This window comes from Festucalex cinctus, chromosome 14, assembly GCF_051991245.1.
Source record: "Festucalex cinctus isolate MCC-2025b chromosome 14, RoL_Fcin_1.0, whole genome shotgun sequence".
Lineage (NCBI taxonomy): Eukaryota > Metazoa > Chordata > Actinopteri > Syngnathiformes > Syngnathidae > Festucalex > Festucalex cinctus.
This window is the reverse complement of record NC_135424.1, coordinates 2,115,586-2,133,940: the sequence shown is the minus strand read 5'-3', so window position 1 is coordinate 2,133,940 and position 18,355 is coordinate 2,115,586. Positions and strand designations below refer to the sequence as shown.

The 18,355-nt window shown below is 38.6% G+C and overlaps 1 protein-coding gene across 2 annotated transcripts in view; it reads left to right on the top strand.

Moving 5' to 3' along the window:
* Nucleotides 1-8,329: 8,329 nt before the first annotated feature.
* arid5b (AT-rich interaction domain 5B) overlaps nt 8,330-18,355 on the top strand; it is an 88,310-nt gene continuing 78,284 nt past the window's right edge. The window contains exons 1-3 of one of the 2 annotated variants that reach the window (XM_077494524.1): nt 8,330-8,476; nt 8,754-8,845; nt 9,192-9,455. In XM_077494524.1, coding sequence (XP_077350650.1) covers nt 8,825-8,845; nt 9,192-9,455 — 285 coding nt within the window. In that variant the 5' untranslated portion in view covers nt 8,330-8,476; nt 8,754-8,824. Of the gene's footprint in view, nt 8,477-8,729; nt 8,846-9,191; nt 9,456-18,355 lie in introns of both variants that reach the window. The other variant, XM_077494523.1, reaches the window with a different exon arrangement.

Here is an 18,355-nt window from a genome sequence, read left to right as displayed (position 1 = left end):
TATAAAAACCTTATCAGGCATTCTCATCACATATCTCATTATCTCGCCTGTGCAGGAAGTCGCTCGCTATGTAAAGTCCACACTGGCACACAGACACACGCACACACTCATAAGTTACACAGGGTGCTCATGCTGAGTTGTAAGTTGAAAGAAGCGGGCCCAGCCAGCCTGCCAACGGTGGCAAGGGGAAGCGACAGGCCAGAGACCGAGACAGACTTTTCCTGTCTTTGTTCCATCATCATCATCATAATCATCATAATCATCATCTTTTCTTGATCTCTCTCTGGTCTGCGTTGGCATAGTACAAAGAGAGTTGGCGGCAGTAGTGAAAATAGTAACGAGAAAAGGTCACTTCCTGTGTGATGATGATGATGTGTGTCCCAACAGGTGGCGCTCAACACCACGTAATGAAGTGGCATAGCCTCCCACGGACGTTCCAGGCGAGAAAAAAAAAAAAAAAAAAGTGCCCAGTTTCCAACTGGATCCCACGTGCTGGTTTAGTTTTTGGTGAGCACAAGTCACATTTTCCAAAAATGATCTTATTTATTTATTTCTGTATTCGGGCAAAGAAAAGCTGTTGAATTGAATATTGTGCACACTGGCCCTTTCACACCGGGGCAATTTCCCAAACTATGCTCCTAAACTGTTGTCTTTTGGTATTTATGACTTCTTGCCCTTGCTCTTTTATCCCCAGGTTCTGTAACCAGTCACCAGGAAATGATATTGATATTTATTATCATTTTGTTCTCTCTGTTTTGGCTAATCCAATATATATATATATATATATATATATATATATATATATATATATATATATATATATATATATTAGGGGTGTTAAAAAAATCGATTCGGCAATGTATCGCGATATTACATCGCGCAATTCTCGAATCGATTCAATAGGCGGCTGAATCGATTTTTAATCTTCCGTTTTCAATGGAAAAATATTCAACAAAACATCTTACTTCGGGTTAGGGTTCACACCTGAAGCATGGAAGAATGTTATATGAATGGAACATTAAGCCTTAATATTTTATTTTAATGCTGTTCAAACATGAAACAGATGACAACCTGTATAAGACTGAAGTTTCAGATGAATAAATAATACATTTTCATACAAATCTTACACTGTACAAGTTTACTGTTTAGTATTTTCTAAATTTGAATAAAAAAAAAAAACTCACAACAATCGACTTAAAAATTCGTATCGGGATTAATCGGTATTGAATCGAATCGTGACCTGTGAATCGTGATACGAATCGAATCGTCAGGTACTAGGCAATTCACACCCCTAATATATATATATATATATATATATATATATATATATATATATATATATATATACATATAATATTTTTTTTTGTTTGTTTCCAGGGTCAAAAGTGAAGCAGGTGTCTCACTAAGCCACACATTCCCCTCTGCTTGTTCCCAAAACGCGGGCCTGTGCGCAGTCACACATGTCAAGCATTTGCAGTGCAAAAAATTGCACTTGAAATGGGTAACACATGACTCATTCTCTCTCTCTCTCTCTCTCTCGCTCTTTCTCGTCTCTGTGTCGACAGCTGCAAGCGGCCAAGCGCTTATTAGACAAATATGATTCCGAGCAGCCAGGCAGCGAGGCTCATCAAAGCTTTTCCAGTGCGGAATCTCTGACAATAATGAGATTTTGTGTAAAACAATATTGCGTTACCTTCATTTTCCTTTCTATCTCTCCCGACGTTAAAGCTGGAAAAACGGCTGCATATTCTGCATTAGCAATCAAAACAAGAGGCTATTATGCGGCACTGAGCTTCAACAACCCCCCCAACCTACTCTTCTTGGCTCATGTTGCCTGTGCGGTAAACAGCCCGCAGATGTTTTACATTGATATTAACAAGTTTTCATTTGTCCCCAGCAGAAGACGCGCGGGGATTAACCTCGCTCGCACACAGCAATTCGGTTCCGAACAGCGAGCGGCTTTTCGCATAAGGTCATTTAGTTGTCTCGGAGTAAACCTGCCGTCGCCATAGCAACCTCGAGTGATGACTAAATTGCCTTATAAAAAAGGAGATAAATCGTTAATGCGCTGAGGAGATTACTGCCACTGAGTCATATTTGAAAATATGCTTTCAAAAGGATGGTTTCATTATTGCCCATTTAGATCATCACAGTTATGCTACAATTAGTTTTTTTTGTTTTTTTTATATGGCAAATATGTTTTTGGATTTTTCCTCTTTTCTTCTTGTTTATTCCCAGCTTCCCCAGCCTGGTTCCAACATGTTTTGTGATTGATTTTGGCTCCTTTTTTTCTCCTTACAACTTATTTATAAATCAAGTCATACCATACCACTTTATTCATATATCATGTTTAAAAGACAACAACTATTGATAGCAAAGTGCTGTACAAAAAAGTAATGAGTAAAGTAACTAAGCTACTATAAAATCAAGTAATCAGGAAGGTAATAAAGTTACTTATAAAATCAGATAATGAGTAAAATAACAGTTACTTTTTAAATAAAGTAATCTGTAAAGTAAGTAAGTTACTTTTAAAATCAAGCAATCAGTAAAGTCTGGTAAAGTCAATCGGTAATCAGAAAATATGCTTTGAAAAGGATGGTTTTGATTCTTGTCCATTTAAATCATCTTACTTTTAAAATCAAGTAATACAATATACCATACCACTTTATTTGGCATGTTTAAGGCAACAGAGGTTGACAAGTGCTGTACAAAAAAAAAAAAAAAAGAGTAATGAGTAAAGTAACTAAGTTACTTTTTACTCATTTGCTCCCAAAAACGTATAAACACGTTCTATTTTAAAATATTGGCATAGTCCCAAAAACGTATTTATCCGTTTTCGTTTTTTTGTTTTCGTTTTTTTTAATGCTAGACCATATAGAATGCTTTAATGTAACCTCTGACCTGAAGAGGTCACTTAAAGCAATGGTAGTTATTACAAAAAACGGCCAGCAGATGGCATCAGAGTATAAGAGATCAACCAGGGCCAACCAGGATTAGCTGTCTTAAAAAAAAAACCCAAAAAAAAACAAAAAAAAAACGGATGGATTGATATAAATAATGAAGAAATGGATCACTAATTAGACATTAATTTTGCATATAAATCACAAAACTTTAGTTTTTTATATAAGACATACGGGTCGGCGAATCTTGCGATCATAGATGCTGACATTTATGAGCATTTTATGACAAATTCCTCAGGTCGCCGCCCTGCTTTGAAATTTGGCAGTCGGCTCGTGTTGTTGTGTTTTAATGGATCGCTGGCATGCGGCGGTGACACGGCGAACCTCCGTGAAAACACGTGTACGACTTGCACGCGGCTGTAAGTCAATCTAGGCCGCTTCAATCATTCTCATCTTTTTTTCTGCTCGAAGCCCCATCGGACATTTACATAAATCCATTATTCACGCTTCTAATCCCCGCCTCAGATGGCGAGATATGAAATGTAACTGTATGCAGATGGCTGCGGCAGCCAGACGGCTTAGTTTGTTTGCGCTTTGCACTTTTATCATCCCGCTCAGCTTTTTATTTTTTTTTAAAAAATTTTTTTAACTCCACATCAGGCCACGCCGGCGCGCACTTGCCATCGCAGCAAAAAACAAACAAAGCAAATATCAAAATCGCAAAAAGGAAGAACCACGTCTCAAAAAAGGCCTTTGATAACAATAGAGTTGAAATTAACGAGACGGCTTGGTTGGTTGGCCAATCACTTCAGCTTAAACAGGAACACAGTGAAGATTATGTAGACTTCAGAGATGGGTTGGGGGGGGCATAACATTTATTTGACACTTTTACCAAGGCTTGAAACCCTAACCCGATCTTGGAACCTGACTTTAAAAGCCTGACTAACCCTGGTTGCAAATCGTACTTCAACTTACAACCTAACCCAGGCTTGAGATCCTACCTTGAAACCCTAACTCAGTCTTCAAACCCTGACTTGAAAAGCTAACCATACTTTGCACCCCAACCTAGACTTGAAACCCTACTTTTGTCTTGAAACTTTTTTTTTTTTTTTTTGAGACTCTAACCTGTGTTTGATACCTTTAACTGAACTGAAATCTAAACTTGAAAGTACAACTTGGAACTAAACCCATCCTAGGAAAACCCTAACTTTATCTTCAAACCTTTGGTTTGAAATTCTAGCTTGTGTTTGAAACCTTAACCCACGCTTGAACCCCGAACTTGAAATCAGCGGCTAACCCTAACCCAGATACAAAACTAAACACAGAAAATCTAAAACTCAGGTTTGAAACCCCACTTTGAAACCCTAACCTGTATTTGAAACTTGAATCCAGGCTTCAAACTTGACTTTAATTAAAACAATAACCATCTTTGGTAATACTAACCCAGACTTAAAACCCTACTTTGAAACCCCGATTTTAAATATTAACCCATTTTTGAAGCACGCTGGCGACCTTGTCTCGAATCCTACTTGAAACCCCAATCCAGGCTTGATACCCAACCTGTATTTGAAATTTGAAGCCTGGATTCTTTTACTTTAAAACCTTAGCCATCTTTTGAAATACTAAGACTGACTTGAAACTCTACTTTGAAATCTTACCCCTTTTTAGAAGCACTAGACCTGGACTTGAACCCAACGTTGATACCCTAATCCAGGTCTGAAACCCCACATTGAAGATGACTTGACTTGACATTGAAACCTTAACCTGTATTTGAAACTTGAATCCAGGCTTCAAAACCCTAATTCATCTTTTGAAATACTCAATAAAAGCCGTCACTCGTTCACGTGATCCAATGTGACGCGTGCGAATTCATACCGCGCTCACGCCGCGTGTCGTTCATTGTCATGGCAGCCGGGCGCCGAACATTTGCCTTTCCCTCCCGCGTGCATGACAGTTTGCTGTGATTGAGGTCACATCGCGCCGTAAATTATGCAGCAAGCCGAGCGAGTGTCTGTATGTGTGTGTGTGTATTTAGCTACGTGGTCTTTTTTTGATGTTGGGTGGCGGGCATCACCCGCATGCACGTATGAGCTGCGGCCTGCGACGCCCCGCAGGAGGCGCACAAATAAGCGTCGCCGACAAAACTGGAGCGCTGATTAAAAGCGGCCCCTCGCGCTCGTCTAATTGGACCCAGAAATGGAACGACGCTTTCTAATGAGTCAAGAGGCTAAAATTAGTCGTCGCCGCGCATCGCTCACGTGATCGCCGGTTATCTTCTGCTAAATTACACGTGGCCTACATGCATTTGCTAGCTAACAGCCAATCCAGGTTGACGCCATTTTGTATACTGTGATTAATTAATCCATTCATACAACTCATATCTAAATGGCACAAAAATCTCTTAATTCTTCACAATTGTACTTTGTAATTGACACTGACTGCAACGATCAAACATTTCTATTTTTATTTTTTTTAAAGATTATTCGGTCTGCCACAGATGTTGATTGGTTCACTTTGCTGTGTACATAAATGAATTAATAGGTTGCTCCCTTTAAATAGTGGGACAGTCCCTTGGGGTAAAATGGAGGAAAATAGTCATTAACTCATTCAAGCCCAAAAACGTGTAACAACGTTTTTAATACGTTGTCATTCACTCCCAAAAACGTGTTTACACGTTTTTTTGTTTTGTTTTGTTTTTTTGGTTTATGTTAGACCAGGGGTGGCCAAGTTCGGTCCTCGAGAGCCGCTATGCTAACTTTGTCACACTAGCCGGCATTTTTTATTTTTTTTAACCCTACCCAGATTTAACTTCTTGGAACCCTAATCTGAACCTCTAATTTAACATGTTCTTGAAATGCTAACTTAGAACACAACCCAGATTTGAAAAACCCTAACCCAATCTTACGACACTCATTTGAAACCTTAACGTTGTCTTGCAACCCTGCTTGCAACCCATTTTCTAGAATTGAAAGTCCAACTTCAAACCCTAACCTAAACCCTGGATTTGAAACATTAAGTCTGGATTGAAAACCTATCTTGGAACTGAACCCAGATTTCACATTCTACCTTGAAACCCTAACTGGCTGAAAATTACTTATTTTGAAACCCCAATTTTGCCTTCAAACCTTACTTTGAAACGCTTGCCTGTTTAAAACCATCACCCCTACCTTTTAAACCTACAAATTGAAACTTTAATTTGTCACCCTAATCCTGATTAAAATAAAATTCCTTAGAATGCAAGCATGAATCATGAAAATAACGTTTTCTCCAAAAAAAGAAAACCACGATATTGGTACATCCCTAGTTGGAAAACAAACCTTAATGCTCAGGCTCATTATCGTGTCTCCAGTCTACAAAAAAAAAGTGCAAAACATTTTATTGATCTGTCTTCCACAATGAGCGTCTTTTATTTACGTGTCTTTTCGTGTTTTTTTTTTTTTTTTGTCGCCTTTTGCAAAGAACAACCTCCCAAATATATCAAAATAGAACAGCAACAATAAAAGCAGCCTTGTTAGCAACGCATGAGCCTGAGGTAAGAGTCCCATGTGTGCTTGCATTTAAAGGCCGCTCGCTACTTTCTCATTCACTTGGCGAGGAGTGAAGCTCCCTTTTTCCGCTTCCAAAAACTCCCAGATAAGCCCGCCCCCTGTCTCTAATAACCCCCCCGTCAATATCCGCACGTAGATTTTTCGACCGGCGACACGCTGGAGTGGTGCCATCGATTTAAGCAAGGTGGGCCAGTTCATTATGGAGGCCGCCATTCACATTGACGAAGGCCCATCGATTTGAGCCGCCACGATGGCAGTGAGGGAAATCAAGAGCAGATAACGCTTAAGAGGACTTGCATCGGACGCACGCTCGGCAGGAATTTATTGCGGTCGTCTTTGACCAGTGCTGCGAAGTAACGATTCGTTAGTCTAATAGCGTAATTGCCCGAGTCATTTTCAACTTACTGTCTAAATGTCAATAAACATACTAATGTACTTCTTTTTTTTTTTTTTTTATAATGTCTGAGGTCAAAGGTTGAATCGATTTGTGGTGTGTGTTTTTTTTATTTTATTTTTTATTTGCTTGTCATTAGGGATGTAACAATAAGAGCGATATCGTGATATTAAAACTGCCACAATATCGTCGTCGTCATGTTCACGATATTTAAATGTAACACTGTTAAAAAAGATCAGGTTGTTTTCCATTTGTGCAGTTCTAGCACCCTCTCCTGGCTAGTTTTTTTTCCCTGCAGTTTAATTTTCATTAGGGATGTTTTGGCCCTTCTATGTTGAAAATCTACACTAATTGTCAGATGAAGGAGATTGTAATATGCCTGTGAAGCAAGTCAATATGTGGAGGAACTCAATGTGTGCGTGCATTAACAACATAACATAATATTAACATAACTTTATGTACAAAAGCACAATATTGCTTTTTTTTTTTTTTTTTTTTTTAAAGTATGAGCTCTTTTTTTTTTTTACAATATTGTGACCTTTTTTAAATATCGCCATCCTCCCCACAATATCGTGATAATTATTGTATTGTGACATTTGGATATCGTTACATTCCTCCTATTTGTTATATGAATACGTAAAAAAATAAAAAAATAAATAGGTTAACACATTTGTTGCTGTACAGTACTTAAGTAGATTTTTCAGGTTATCGCTACCTGAGAATTTATTCCGTGTCGACTTTTTCCTTTACTTGAAAACATATCCTTCCACTCTTTGTCAAAAAATAGGTTTGTTACTTTTTTTTTTCCAGCTTTTGCAGATAACACCATGATGTAAAAAAAATAAAAAATACATAGATGGAGTGTTAAATTCATGTCAAAACAAGATATTTCTCATCCATCCATCCATCTAGCAAGTTATGTCAAAGGCGGATGAAAAAAAACATGTTGCATAATCCACATTGCCAGTTTCCTGTGTGCGTGTGCATGACTTGTAGAGAAACAGCGCCGTCATGTGGACATAGTGAGTAGCGCATCAATAAATATTAGCCAATACAATATCCCGTAACTATAATAAAGAGGCAACACGCCTCCCAATGGGTTATATAAATATCAAAACACAAATATCCGACATAAAAATAAAGGAAAAATTATTAGTATTCGGGTATATTTATATTTGGCCTTAATATTGATCGGATTAAGAAATAGGTGTGCTAAATCTTCATATGAGTGATTTTTTTTAATTTTTTTAATTTTTAATTAATCAACCGAGAGGTTGCAGCAAATCTAAAGCCGTTTATTTCCTGGTAGGACAATAAAATCAAACGCGTTGCATTGGTGGTGAGAGAAAAAAAAAAAAGCAAAGAAGAGGCGGAAAATCACGTGTCTCTCATTGCCTTTTGAGGAACCATTTGATGGGCTTATTAACTTTCATGTAACATTGTTTCTTGTTGGCATCCACTGTGTGTGTGCGCGTGTGCTTGTCGATGTGTGTGCGCGTGCACGTCATTATGTGAGAAATGGGCTTTCGTACTCGCTCTCTTTTACGCAAGTCCTGGAAGGCACATACACGGGCGGCGCTATAAAAACGTGTATAATCGACGTCAAATAGGTTTTTCCGGGCGGATAAATTGCGGTGAGTCACGTTCAGTGTTATTAAGTAGAATAATATTAAAACGAGTAGGGTATATTACAAAATGTCCCGATTTTGGCGTGAAATCGCGCTTGCATTGTCGTGGATGTTAATAGCAAGACTACAAAATGAGCAGTTTAAAGAAAAAACACCACATAACGAATCAAACTGCCAGCATACTTTGAACCACATCACATTGAGTAGAAACGACACATTTAAAATGGCTCTTCAAAGTATAACAGATGCTATTTTGTAGTCCCTCGCTGTGTGCACCTTCCAGGACCTGCGGCGATCCATTCAAGCCAGCAAGTTTGGAGAGCGTGTTGAGTTGAATCAATTCATAACGTCGCGATGGAGCCGAACTCACTCAAGGTAATAATAATTTCAAAGAAAAAAACAACAACAACAAAAACCGCCGTGGAGCCCGTCGGATTTTTAGCCCGCTTTTTAATCTTTGCCCCCTCCGGCGAGGTCGACTCGCATCCAAAACGCGCCACCGCCGCCAAACTTTGACATTTATCATCCGTTCGGCGTCGGTCGCATCCGTGTCAAAACTGAAAACGTCGGCGTCCGTTTAACGGCTATGAATAGCTTAGCATGCGGAGGGGGGGAAATAAACAGCAGGCGAGCGTTGAGTGACATTGTTTGTTTAGCCGCTGCGTTTATTCGCCTGTGTTCTTGATTGTTTTGTGTGTTGTTTTTTCTCTTCTCTCCACAGTGGGTGGGCTCGTCTTGCGGCTTACACGGACCGTATATATTCTACAAAGCCTTCAAATTCGCGAGCCGGGCCGGGGACGCCGAGGTTCGGATCCTGTCGCTGGGGGACTTTTTCTTGGTGCGCTGCAAGCCGGACGAGCCCGTGTGCGTCGCCGAGCTGCAGCTTCTCTGGGAGGAGAGGACGAGCAGGCAACTTTTGTCCAGCTCCAAACTTTATTTCCTACCCGAGGACACTCCCCAGGGACGCGGAGTCTCCCACGGAGAGGTAAGGGGCGAATATTTATTCATCAGCGGCGGCTTTAATTGTCTCCAGCGCACCCCCCACCCCCCCATCCTCCTCCTCTACCCTCCCTCCCTCCCTGCTTCATTCCGATCCCTGGCATATTTAGTGCATTAATTAGTTGGCTTGGCGGCGTGTGCTTCGCCGTTTTTCCTCGCCATTGTGCTGCGTGTGCACTTGCCGAGCGTTCGGCGTGGGAATCAATCCCGTACTGCGCTTGAAAAACATGCAGAATGCATTTTTTTTTTTTTGTGGACGTTCGTCGGGAGGAAATTGCACAATCGCTGTGATTGCGTTGCATGGTTTGCAGATGGTTGTGATAGCGACGGATGTACAGTTTTATGTTTAATGGCTTTGTACGTAAGTCGCAACACGGCGTAGTCTGTCACAAACATACGCCTGTGCATACATGAAACGTACGTAGAGTGACGTCAGACCTCGACGTCGTAAACGAATGACTCCCCTTTGCGTCGTATGTCGGAACGAACGACCACCTTCTCTGGTGTTATTTTTGCCCCATTCACAAAATTGGGCATCAATTAGTCGTATGTCGGGACTTTAACGGCGTACGTAGGACACTTGTCCTGTACATTCTTATCTTTTGTGGATTTTTCCCGATAGGAGTGCGTAAAAGAGAGAATGGCCAAAGTTTGGTCTCATGTCACACTTGGCAACACAATGTTTCTCCTCCAAAGCAGAACTAGCTTAACACAACCGTTGGCTAAAGTAAACATCATTAGCTAACTTAATGTAGCCTACAGAAGCTAGTTAGAATGGATTGTAATCTCTCCGCAGGTGTTCAATGTTTGACATAGCACTTTTAGTCATTTTGTTGAACAAATGTTAACAAAATAAACATGAAACGTATATATTCATAGACTTGCCACAACAAACTGACACTCACTGACTACTGATGCTTTTGGCTCCATATGTCAAGGCCTCTCGTCCATAAACACCGAACCTTGGAGTCGTATGTCAGGATCAGCGAAAACAGGTTTTATCAAACTCATTTTCAATGGTTTCTTTCAAAGGGCCATTCACTGAAAACTACTTCATTGTATTTCACCTTATCACATTTTGACATATTGTCACTGCCAGGCAGAAGCGTCACATCTCCACTTTTTCTTTGATTAATGTAGTACAAAAATAGTGTTAAATATAGTAAAATAGTGTTGTTCCTGCCAGCCGTAGACATCAAAGTCTGCACTCGCCCGACCCAATCGACCAGACAAAAATACTTCAATATTTCACAAAGCAAACTACCGTGGTTACATCATCATCAAACACTCCAGAGTGATGACATCAAAATAACGATGAGCTTTGTGACTGACTAGTTCAAGTACAGATCGGTACAAAACATACAAGTGCAAAAATAAGTCGGCAAGATGTGAGCATAGCACTCTGTATAATACGCACCTAAGTAAACGAGCGACATTGCCGAATTGAGTTCACATAAAAAGTGTAAATTTCACTAACCAACACATTTCTAATGCGCTCTAAGCATTAAAATAAAATGTAAACATATGTATTAGGGATGTAACGATATATCCAAACATCGAGATACGATATCACAATATGAAGGTCACGATATTGTGGGGAGATTGGCGATACATCATACACCTCTTCATCTGACCGTTAGCGTGGATTTTAAACATAGAAGGGCCAAAACATGCCTTGTGAAAATTACACTGTACTAAAAAACTAGCCACCAGAGGGTGCACAAATGCGCAAATGGAAATAAACCCCCTTTTTTAACAGATGTGCTGCTTTTAATATCGTGACATGACGACGACAATATATTGTGGAAGTTTTAATAACGCGATATCACGATATTTGTGATATTGTTACATCCCTTATATATATACTGAGACATTATGGTCATATGAGAGGATGGCAAATGATGCAAGTCACATAAAAACGTTCTGTCAGCCATGCATGTCGATATCAATGGCTGGAATCGGCGGCCTTAATGAGTACATTGAAATCAGTCATGACCCACAAACTTGCAGTTTTGGTTCAAATTTTCTGGCAAAAATGAAAACAAATCCATTTAGCAAGAAAACTAAAGTTTGATATACTCGATTTGCTTTTAGTGGTCCCCCCCAAAAATATGATGTAACGGGCCGGATATGGCCCCCGGGCCTTGAGTTTGTCACCAGTTGACAGGAGCCGACTGTATTTTTGCAGTTGAAACAATTGGCGTTGGCACAATGTCGAAACATTGATGTCGGGACCTCGTAAACCGCGTCTCCCTCTCCTCTCCTGTACTGTACTGATGTTTTTGTTTTGGCTCTTGTATTGCAACAGCACTTTAATGGACCTCCTCTGCATGCACATTCCTCTTTCCCTCCCTCCCTCCCTCCTCCTTTTAGTCGCCGATTCTCTTGTCTTGTTTATGTGTGCGAGCGTGGCACAAAGAAAGCCGTGTTTGTACTCGAAGTCTTCCGCTCAAGGTTTACTTGCATTCTTTCCTCTTGAGTAATAAGCGCGCCTATCACGTTTCCCTTTCATGAGAAACATGGCTATTTATGGCCCCCGCTGCAGCTTACACGAGCCGTCATCTTTGTCGCTCCGATGCCCATTATGAGCCCCCGGGTGTCATCTCTCTACAAAGAAGAACCCCAGCTCACATGATTCCTCCCCCTCTAAATGTCTTATTGGCCTTTAACGCGCTGCAATTATTTAGTAATCACTTAAAGGGCCGCTTGTGCAATATCTCAGCCTCACCCCCCCTCCCTTGCTGCAGTGGAAGCTTAAAGGTCCAATGCAGACATTTTCATTATCCTATAGATTATGCTAGGGATTATCGGGTATTCACCCACACTAGGACATGCATTTATTTATTTATTTTTTATTTTAGCAATTTTTGGAGTTGACTTAACCTAATCAGCTGACATTAACCCCCCCCCCCCTCCCAAGTCCTAGAAATAATTGCCATACAAAAAAAATGATTAAATACATTTTAATTTGCTAATTTTTGGGGAAAAAATTGATTAATCCAACAGATAATTGAACAACAACTTAATAATTTATGCTATATTTTTTATATATATAATGAACCTAGTATTTGGTGTGTGTGTGTGTATATATAAATGTTTACTTTTATAGAGAAGGAAATTGGATTTTTTTTTTTTTCTAATTTTTAATTTTTTTTAGAACAAAGTTGACATATTGCAAAAAAACTTCCTGAGTGAAAAACAATCCTATTATTCCGAGAATAATGTACATTGATAACAATAAAGTCACAAGCTTGTGAGAAGGATGATTTTGCGATAATATTTTGAGACTGAAGTCGTATTATGGAAAAAGCAAAGATTTAAAATATTACATGAAAACACCTACAAAAGCTGATAATTTTTGCAAGGATAAAGTCGCAAGATTACAAGAAAAATATTAAAAAATAACACAAAAATCAAATCGTAGACTCCTTGATCATAAAATATGAAAGTAAAGTGGGAATGTTTGGAAATATGACATGAATAATATCTGATCTATGAAAACCAAAGAACATTTGATGGCAATCTTGAGGCGTTTTGAGCGATTACACAAATTCCATTTGCTGCTCTGCTGTTATCGTCACGCACACAAAAAGAAGTGTACATATTTTCCCATGATTAGCGCGTGGCGTATGTTGAAGTCATCTTACATTCCTATTGGTGCGCGTATGTTCGTCAACTATCTTAGACTCTGTCAAGCCAATACATTTGATGTGGACACAACAAAAAAGAGAAGAATCCTCCCCTGTGAGCAAAAATGATGACAAGGCAAAAACAAAACAAAAAAAGACGATATGATGCCAAAAAGCAATTTCCGCCCTCTTTCTGGCTTAGCATGAATTATGCAGCATCTTGCATCACATGGCCTTCTCGCTTTGAAGAGCATTTTTTATTTTTTTTTGCATGTGTGGGGGTGAGATGCGTTCAAGTGCATCCAGTAAACGGGAGCTTTCTTTGCTCTCTGCTTGTGTATGACAACACAAGAGAGAGGGCAAGTGGACGGATCCCAAAAAAGCTGCGGAGAGAGGCCTTGGCGACCTTCGCCGAGCGCTGACTTTGCACCGTGACGCTAATGTGAGTCAGCGGCGACCGTTTACGGATGCAACGTGTAATCCAAAAAACAAACATTAGCGAGCAAGCAGGAGTGGGAGGGGCCTCGGGGGATGTTGAGAAACACAAAGCTGAGTTTGCCACTGTGGGAACATGTAAACACGGCAAAGGGGGAATTACATTTTTTTTTTTTTTTTTTTTTTTTTTTTTTTTTTTTTTTGTAGCTATTTGGAAGTTCACACTTACTCGCATTTGGTGTTCATGAGGACTAGGATTCTGACGATTATATTGATATCAAGATACTCCCGGTAGATTATCGATACGCCTACGCAAGTATCGCGATATTTGTAGTTCACATTAAACAGCCACTATAACAGCTCCATTGTTCATGACTTATTGAGCAATTACTTGGCGGGCCACTAGGGGGAGCGCCTCATAAGTGTGGCGGGGAAATGTACGGAGGTCTTCAGGCGAAGAAGACAAATCAGCTTCGTTTTTTATTATTATTATCATGACATATTATTTATTTTTAGTTATTATTATTATTATTTTATTTATATTTTTATATAAAATATATATTTTATTATGTACTTAGATTTTTATTATATTATGATTTTTTTATTTTATGTATTTATTTATATTATTATTATTATTATTATTATTATTAGTTTTATCATAGATTATCATGGATTTATTACCTGAGCAATATATCGCTAATCGTGGTATCGTCATATAGTGAGATAATCCTTATCGCGAGCCTTGTATCGCGTATCGTATCGTATCGTGAGGTACCCAAAGCGCTCACCTTAAAAATGATCAATACATATTCATTTATTGACTTATCACTTTCTGTCTTTGCATTTTTATTTTTAATGTGTTTATTTTTTTTCTCTTAGTCTTCTGGACGTGTTTATGGGGTTTGTATGTTGATATGTCTGTTGATGTTCGGCGCATAAATACATTTGAAATTGATAAAAGTTTTCCAAAAAAAAAAAAAAAAAAGATCAAAATTGGTTAGCTCACGCTAGTTGTCAGTGGCTCAATTCTCTTGTAAACGCACGGCAGCGGCTTTGTACTTTCATTGGCACCAAATCGCATTTTTATCCAAGCGAGTCGAGTCGCCACAATTGGATTACCGGTTGACTCGGTGATGTCATTTCCTGCCCGTTCCTGTTTCTCTCCCGCCGCCTTTCGTGCTCTTTTTGCGTGTTCCTTTTTATTTATCACCACTCGGTGACCTACTGCGCTTGTGCTTTTTTTTTTTTTTTTTTTTTTTTTTTTTGCTTCTGTCATACAAGGTCGAAGGTCAGGTCCTTTTCAAGGCAGCCACAGCTGGCAAAAAATAAAAAATAGAATGCAGCAGTGCCAGCTTGAAAAGATTACCATACAAGTCAGACTATTACGAGAGTAGTAATTCTAAGAAATTGTCAATACAAGAAAAAAAAAAGTCATTTGTTGAGGGGGATAAAAATAATAATAAAAAAAAGTAAGTGATTGAGAGTAACAGACTTACTGCCAGACATTATTAGACATAACACTGAAATGCTAGTAAAAAAAAAAAAAAAAAAAGTCATTTGATGAGGGGAAAAAAGTAATTTACAAGGAACAGAAAGAACCAAGTGAATGAGAAAAAAACATTTTGAATATTTCAAGAAAAAAATATGAGGAAATAAAATACAAAGTTTATAATAAAAGTCTCCATTTTGTGATGGAAAAATAAATTGTCAAAAAAAAAACAGGTGGAATATTACGAGATAAATTAAGTATGAGAAAAAGACTCCTTACTACACCAAAATAAACGATATATCACAAAAATTTGTAAAGTTAGAATAATTAACTAGGGAAATGAGTAAATGTAATTTGACAGTAAAATAATGATATGCGAAATAATATGTAATATGGGGGGGGGATGAAGAAATATTTTGTTGAGAAGATTATGTATCAAAGTAATAAAAATGTGAGATTAAAAAATAAATTGTAACTATAGATTGACTGTAATTTAATTAGACTAACATTTTACTTTTCTGCAGAAAATTTTGTGCATAAACATATCAAGATGGAGGCAGTTGTGTATAATAACCAGTCAAACGCTTGGTTTTGTCATATTTGTGTACCGGTAAATATTTGAAGTAGACAGTCATCAACCGAACCGCAAGTGTTTTTGACAAATATTTGTTGCTATTCGCCACTTCTTCATATGTCATATTACACAACAGCAGCTCTTGCGTTTACTTAGCGGTTTTGAGTGACAAGTTGACTTTCATAACTTTGATAACCACTTTTATGACGCCGTCTTATCAACCTGGCCTCAATTTTCAGTTTGTACGCCTTCAACACGAGTTAACCAGAAAGTCCATGGGGGAGGGGTGGGGGCAGTTATTCTTCATTGTATACCAGCCCCCCCGCCACCACCAGTTGAGCCCCCCCCGCTCTTTAAACAGCCTTTTGTGCCAAGCTGCTGGGCCGTTATGACAAACCCTCGACTGGGGCCTCTCCATGCAGGCGTTAAAACTGGTCGCGCACGCTCGTGCAACACGTTCACAAACAGATTAAAAAATAATAATAATAAAAAAAGAGAGCTCATACTTAAAAAAAAAAAAGCGCAATATTGTGTTTTTGTACATAACTGCAATGCATATAAACTAGCTACAATCTCTTAATAACAATATTGAGGCACTTACTTGCTAAGGCAAGCACACATTGATCGCTTCACAAGCAAATTCGGTTCCCCTTCATCTGAGATTTTAAACATAGAAGGCCAAAACATCCCTAATGAAAATTTAAATTGCACGAATAAACTAGCCACTAGAGGGTGCTAGAACTGTACAAATGGAAATCAACCTGACTTTTTTTTTTTTTTTTTTTTTTTACAGATGTGTTCCTTTTAAATATTATGAACATGACAACGACGATACTGTGGCAGTTTTAATATCGCGATATCACGATATTGCTCTTATCGTCACATCCCTAATTTCTGGAGCACGTTATGCTAATGCACCATTATGATCACTTTTGATTTCTTGACCTCTCGCTCTCTTTCTCTCCTTCTCTCTCTCGTTCCTCCCAGCTAACACACACGCACCCACACAAACACTGACAGGCCTGATACTGCAGCAGTCGTCTATTGATTGCCGTGGCAAACGTTCTGGCGCCGTTCCACGCACGTGTGTTCCACACTGTGCTTGTAGGGAAGGAAATGAGATTGTATTCATTTGCTGCTCCTTTGATTTTTTTTTTTTTTTTTTTTTTTTTTTTTAAACTAAGGGTGGGAGGAGGCGGGGGGTTTGATTCCGGCACGTGGGATGCACCGGCTGAGCTTAAGTGTCTTTTTTTGTTGTTGTTGTTTTTTGCCATATTTTGCGCGTTGAATGAGCGAGCGTAAAACAACGTGAAGCTCGGCGACGGCGCTTCCTCGCCTTGTGTCCGATGTTTGCAAATTGCAAATTACTGGTCGGTGCAGCAATAATTGAGAGGAGGTGGCGCTGGTGCCGGCCGCAGAGCGAGTCGTTAGCCGGCAACGCTGCCTTCAAGTGAATTCCTCGCCATTGCTGAAATAGCGCGTACATTATTACCAGTTTTTTTTTTTTTTTTTTTTTTTTTTTTTTTTTTTTTTAGGATGGTGTCAGTTTAAAAAAGAAAAAAAAATGTTTCCAGTGGAAGTAGTGTACTTCAAAAGGTGGTGGAAATAACGACGGTCGGTTCCCTCCGCTTTTGCAGACTTCACAAGCTTCTCATTCGTTTTTTTGTATAATGAGACGGACACACGTGAAAAATGACTCAAATGACTTGTGGATTTGTTCATGTTTATCATATAAATTATTAGATTACAACATTTTGCTTGAATAAAGTAGTCGGAATTTTAAGTACAAATACAAAAAGAACGGTTATGTTTAAAAAAAATAAAATAAGAATCACTATTAGATAATGTAAAATGTTCTCTGTTTACATTTAAAAAAATTGACCAAAAATAAGCATAATTTGCAATTTTTCTTCCGAGCGTAAGGTCTTAATTTTATGAGAAATCAACAGATTAAAATAAATCTGAATTTTCTGAGAGTAAAATTTGTCCTAAGTCCTAATTCGGCAAGTGGATGTGTGACAGAAAGTCATAATTTTACCAGAACAAGCGCATAAATTTCTTTTTTTTTCTTTTTTTTTTTTTGTGAGACAAAAAGCGCATACATTTCTGAGAAAACGTAGCAATTTGAAAATAATTTTAAATGAAAATAAATCATTTTTAAAATAAATATTTAAATAGTCCTAATTGTAGAGAAAGTTGAAGCATTGAAAGCAATAGAGTGGTTATAAACTTGCAATTTGACAATAATTTCATTAGAATAAATACACAATAAGCGTCATTTCAAGAAAACGGTTGCTGGGAAAAGTTTCAATTGAAACGAGGGGCCAAGCTCCGCCCATTCCTCATTTCGGGAACGTCACCGCTCGACACAAATCATCATCAACCTGACGAAGATAGCAAGTTGTAAGTGGATTTTATTTATTTTTTTTAAACATAAGTTTCGTCCTCCATTTTTGATGCGATATTGAAGCAGGCCTGATTTGATGAGAATTCAATCGTTAATTTGCCAAGAAAATAAGTCTTGACATAAAGTTCTAATTTGATACGAATAAAGTCTCTGAAAAGAACATGCTGATATTCCTGGCTTGTTTCCAGGCTCTTTTTTTTTTTTTTTTTTCCCTTCATCTTTCTTTGTTAATTCCCAGGAAAGTTTGTTTTGGGCCAGCCGAGCCAAGGTCAGTCATGTGGAGGAGGAGATAGATAATCAACTCATATATTATGTTTCATACTCGCTCGCCCCCCTCTCTCTCTCTCCCGCT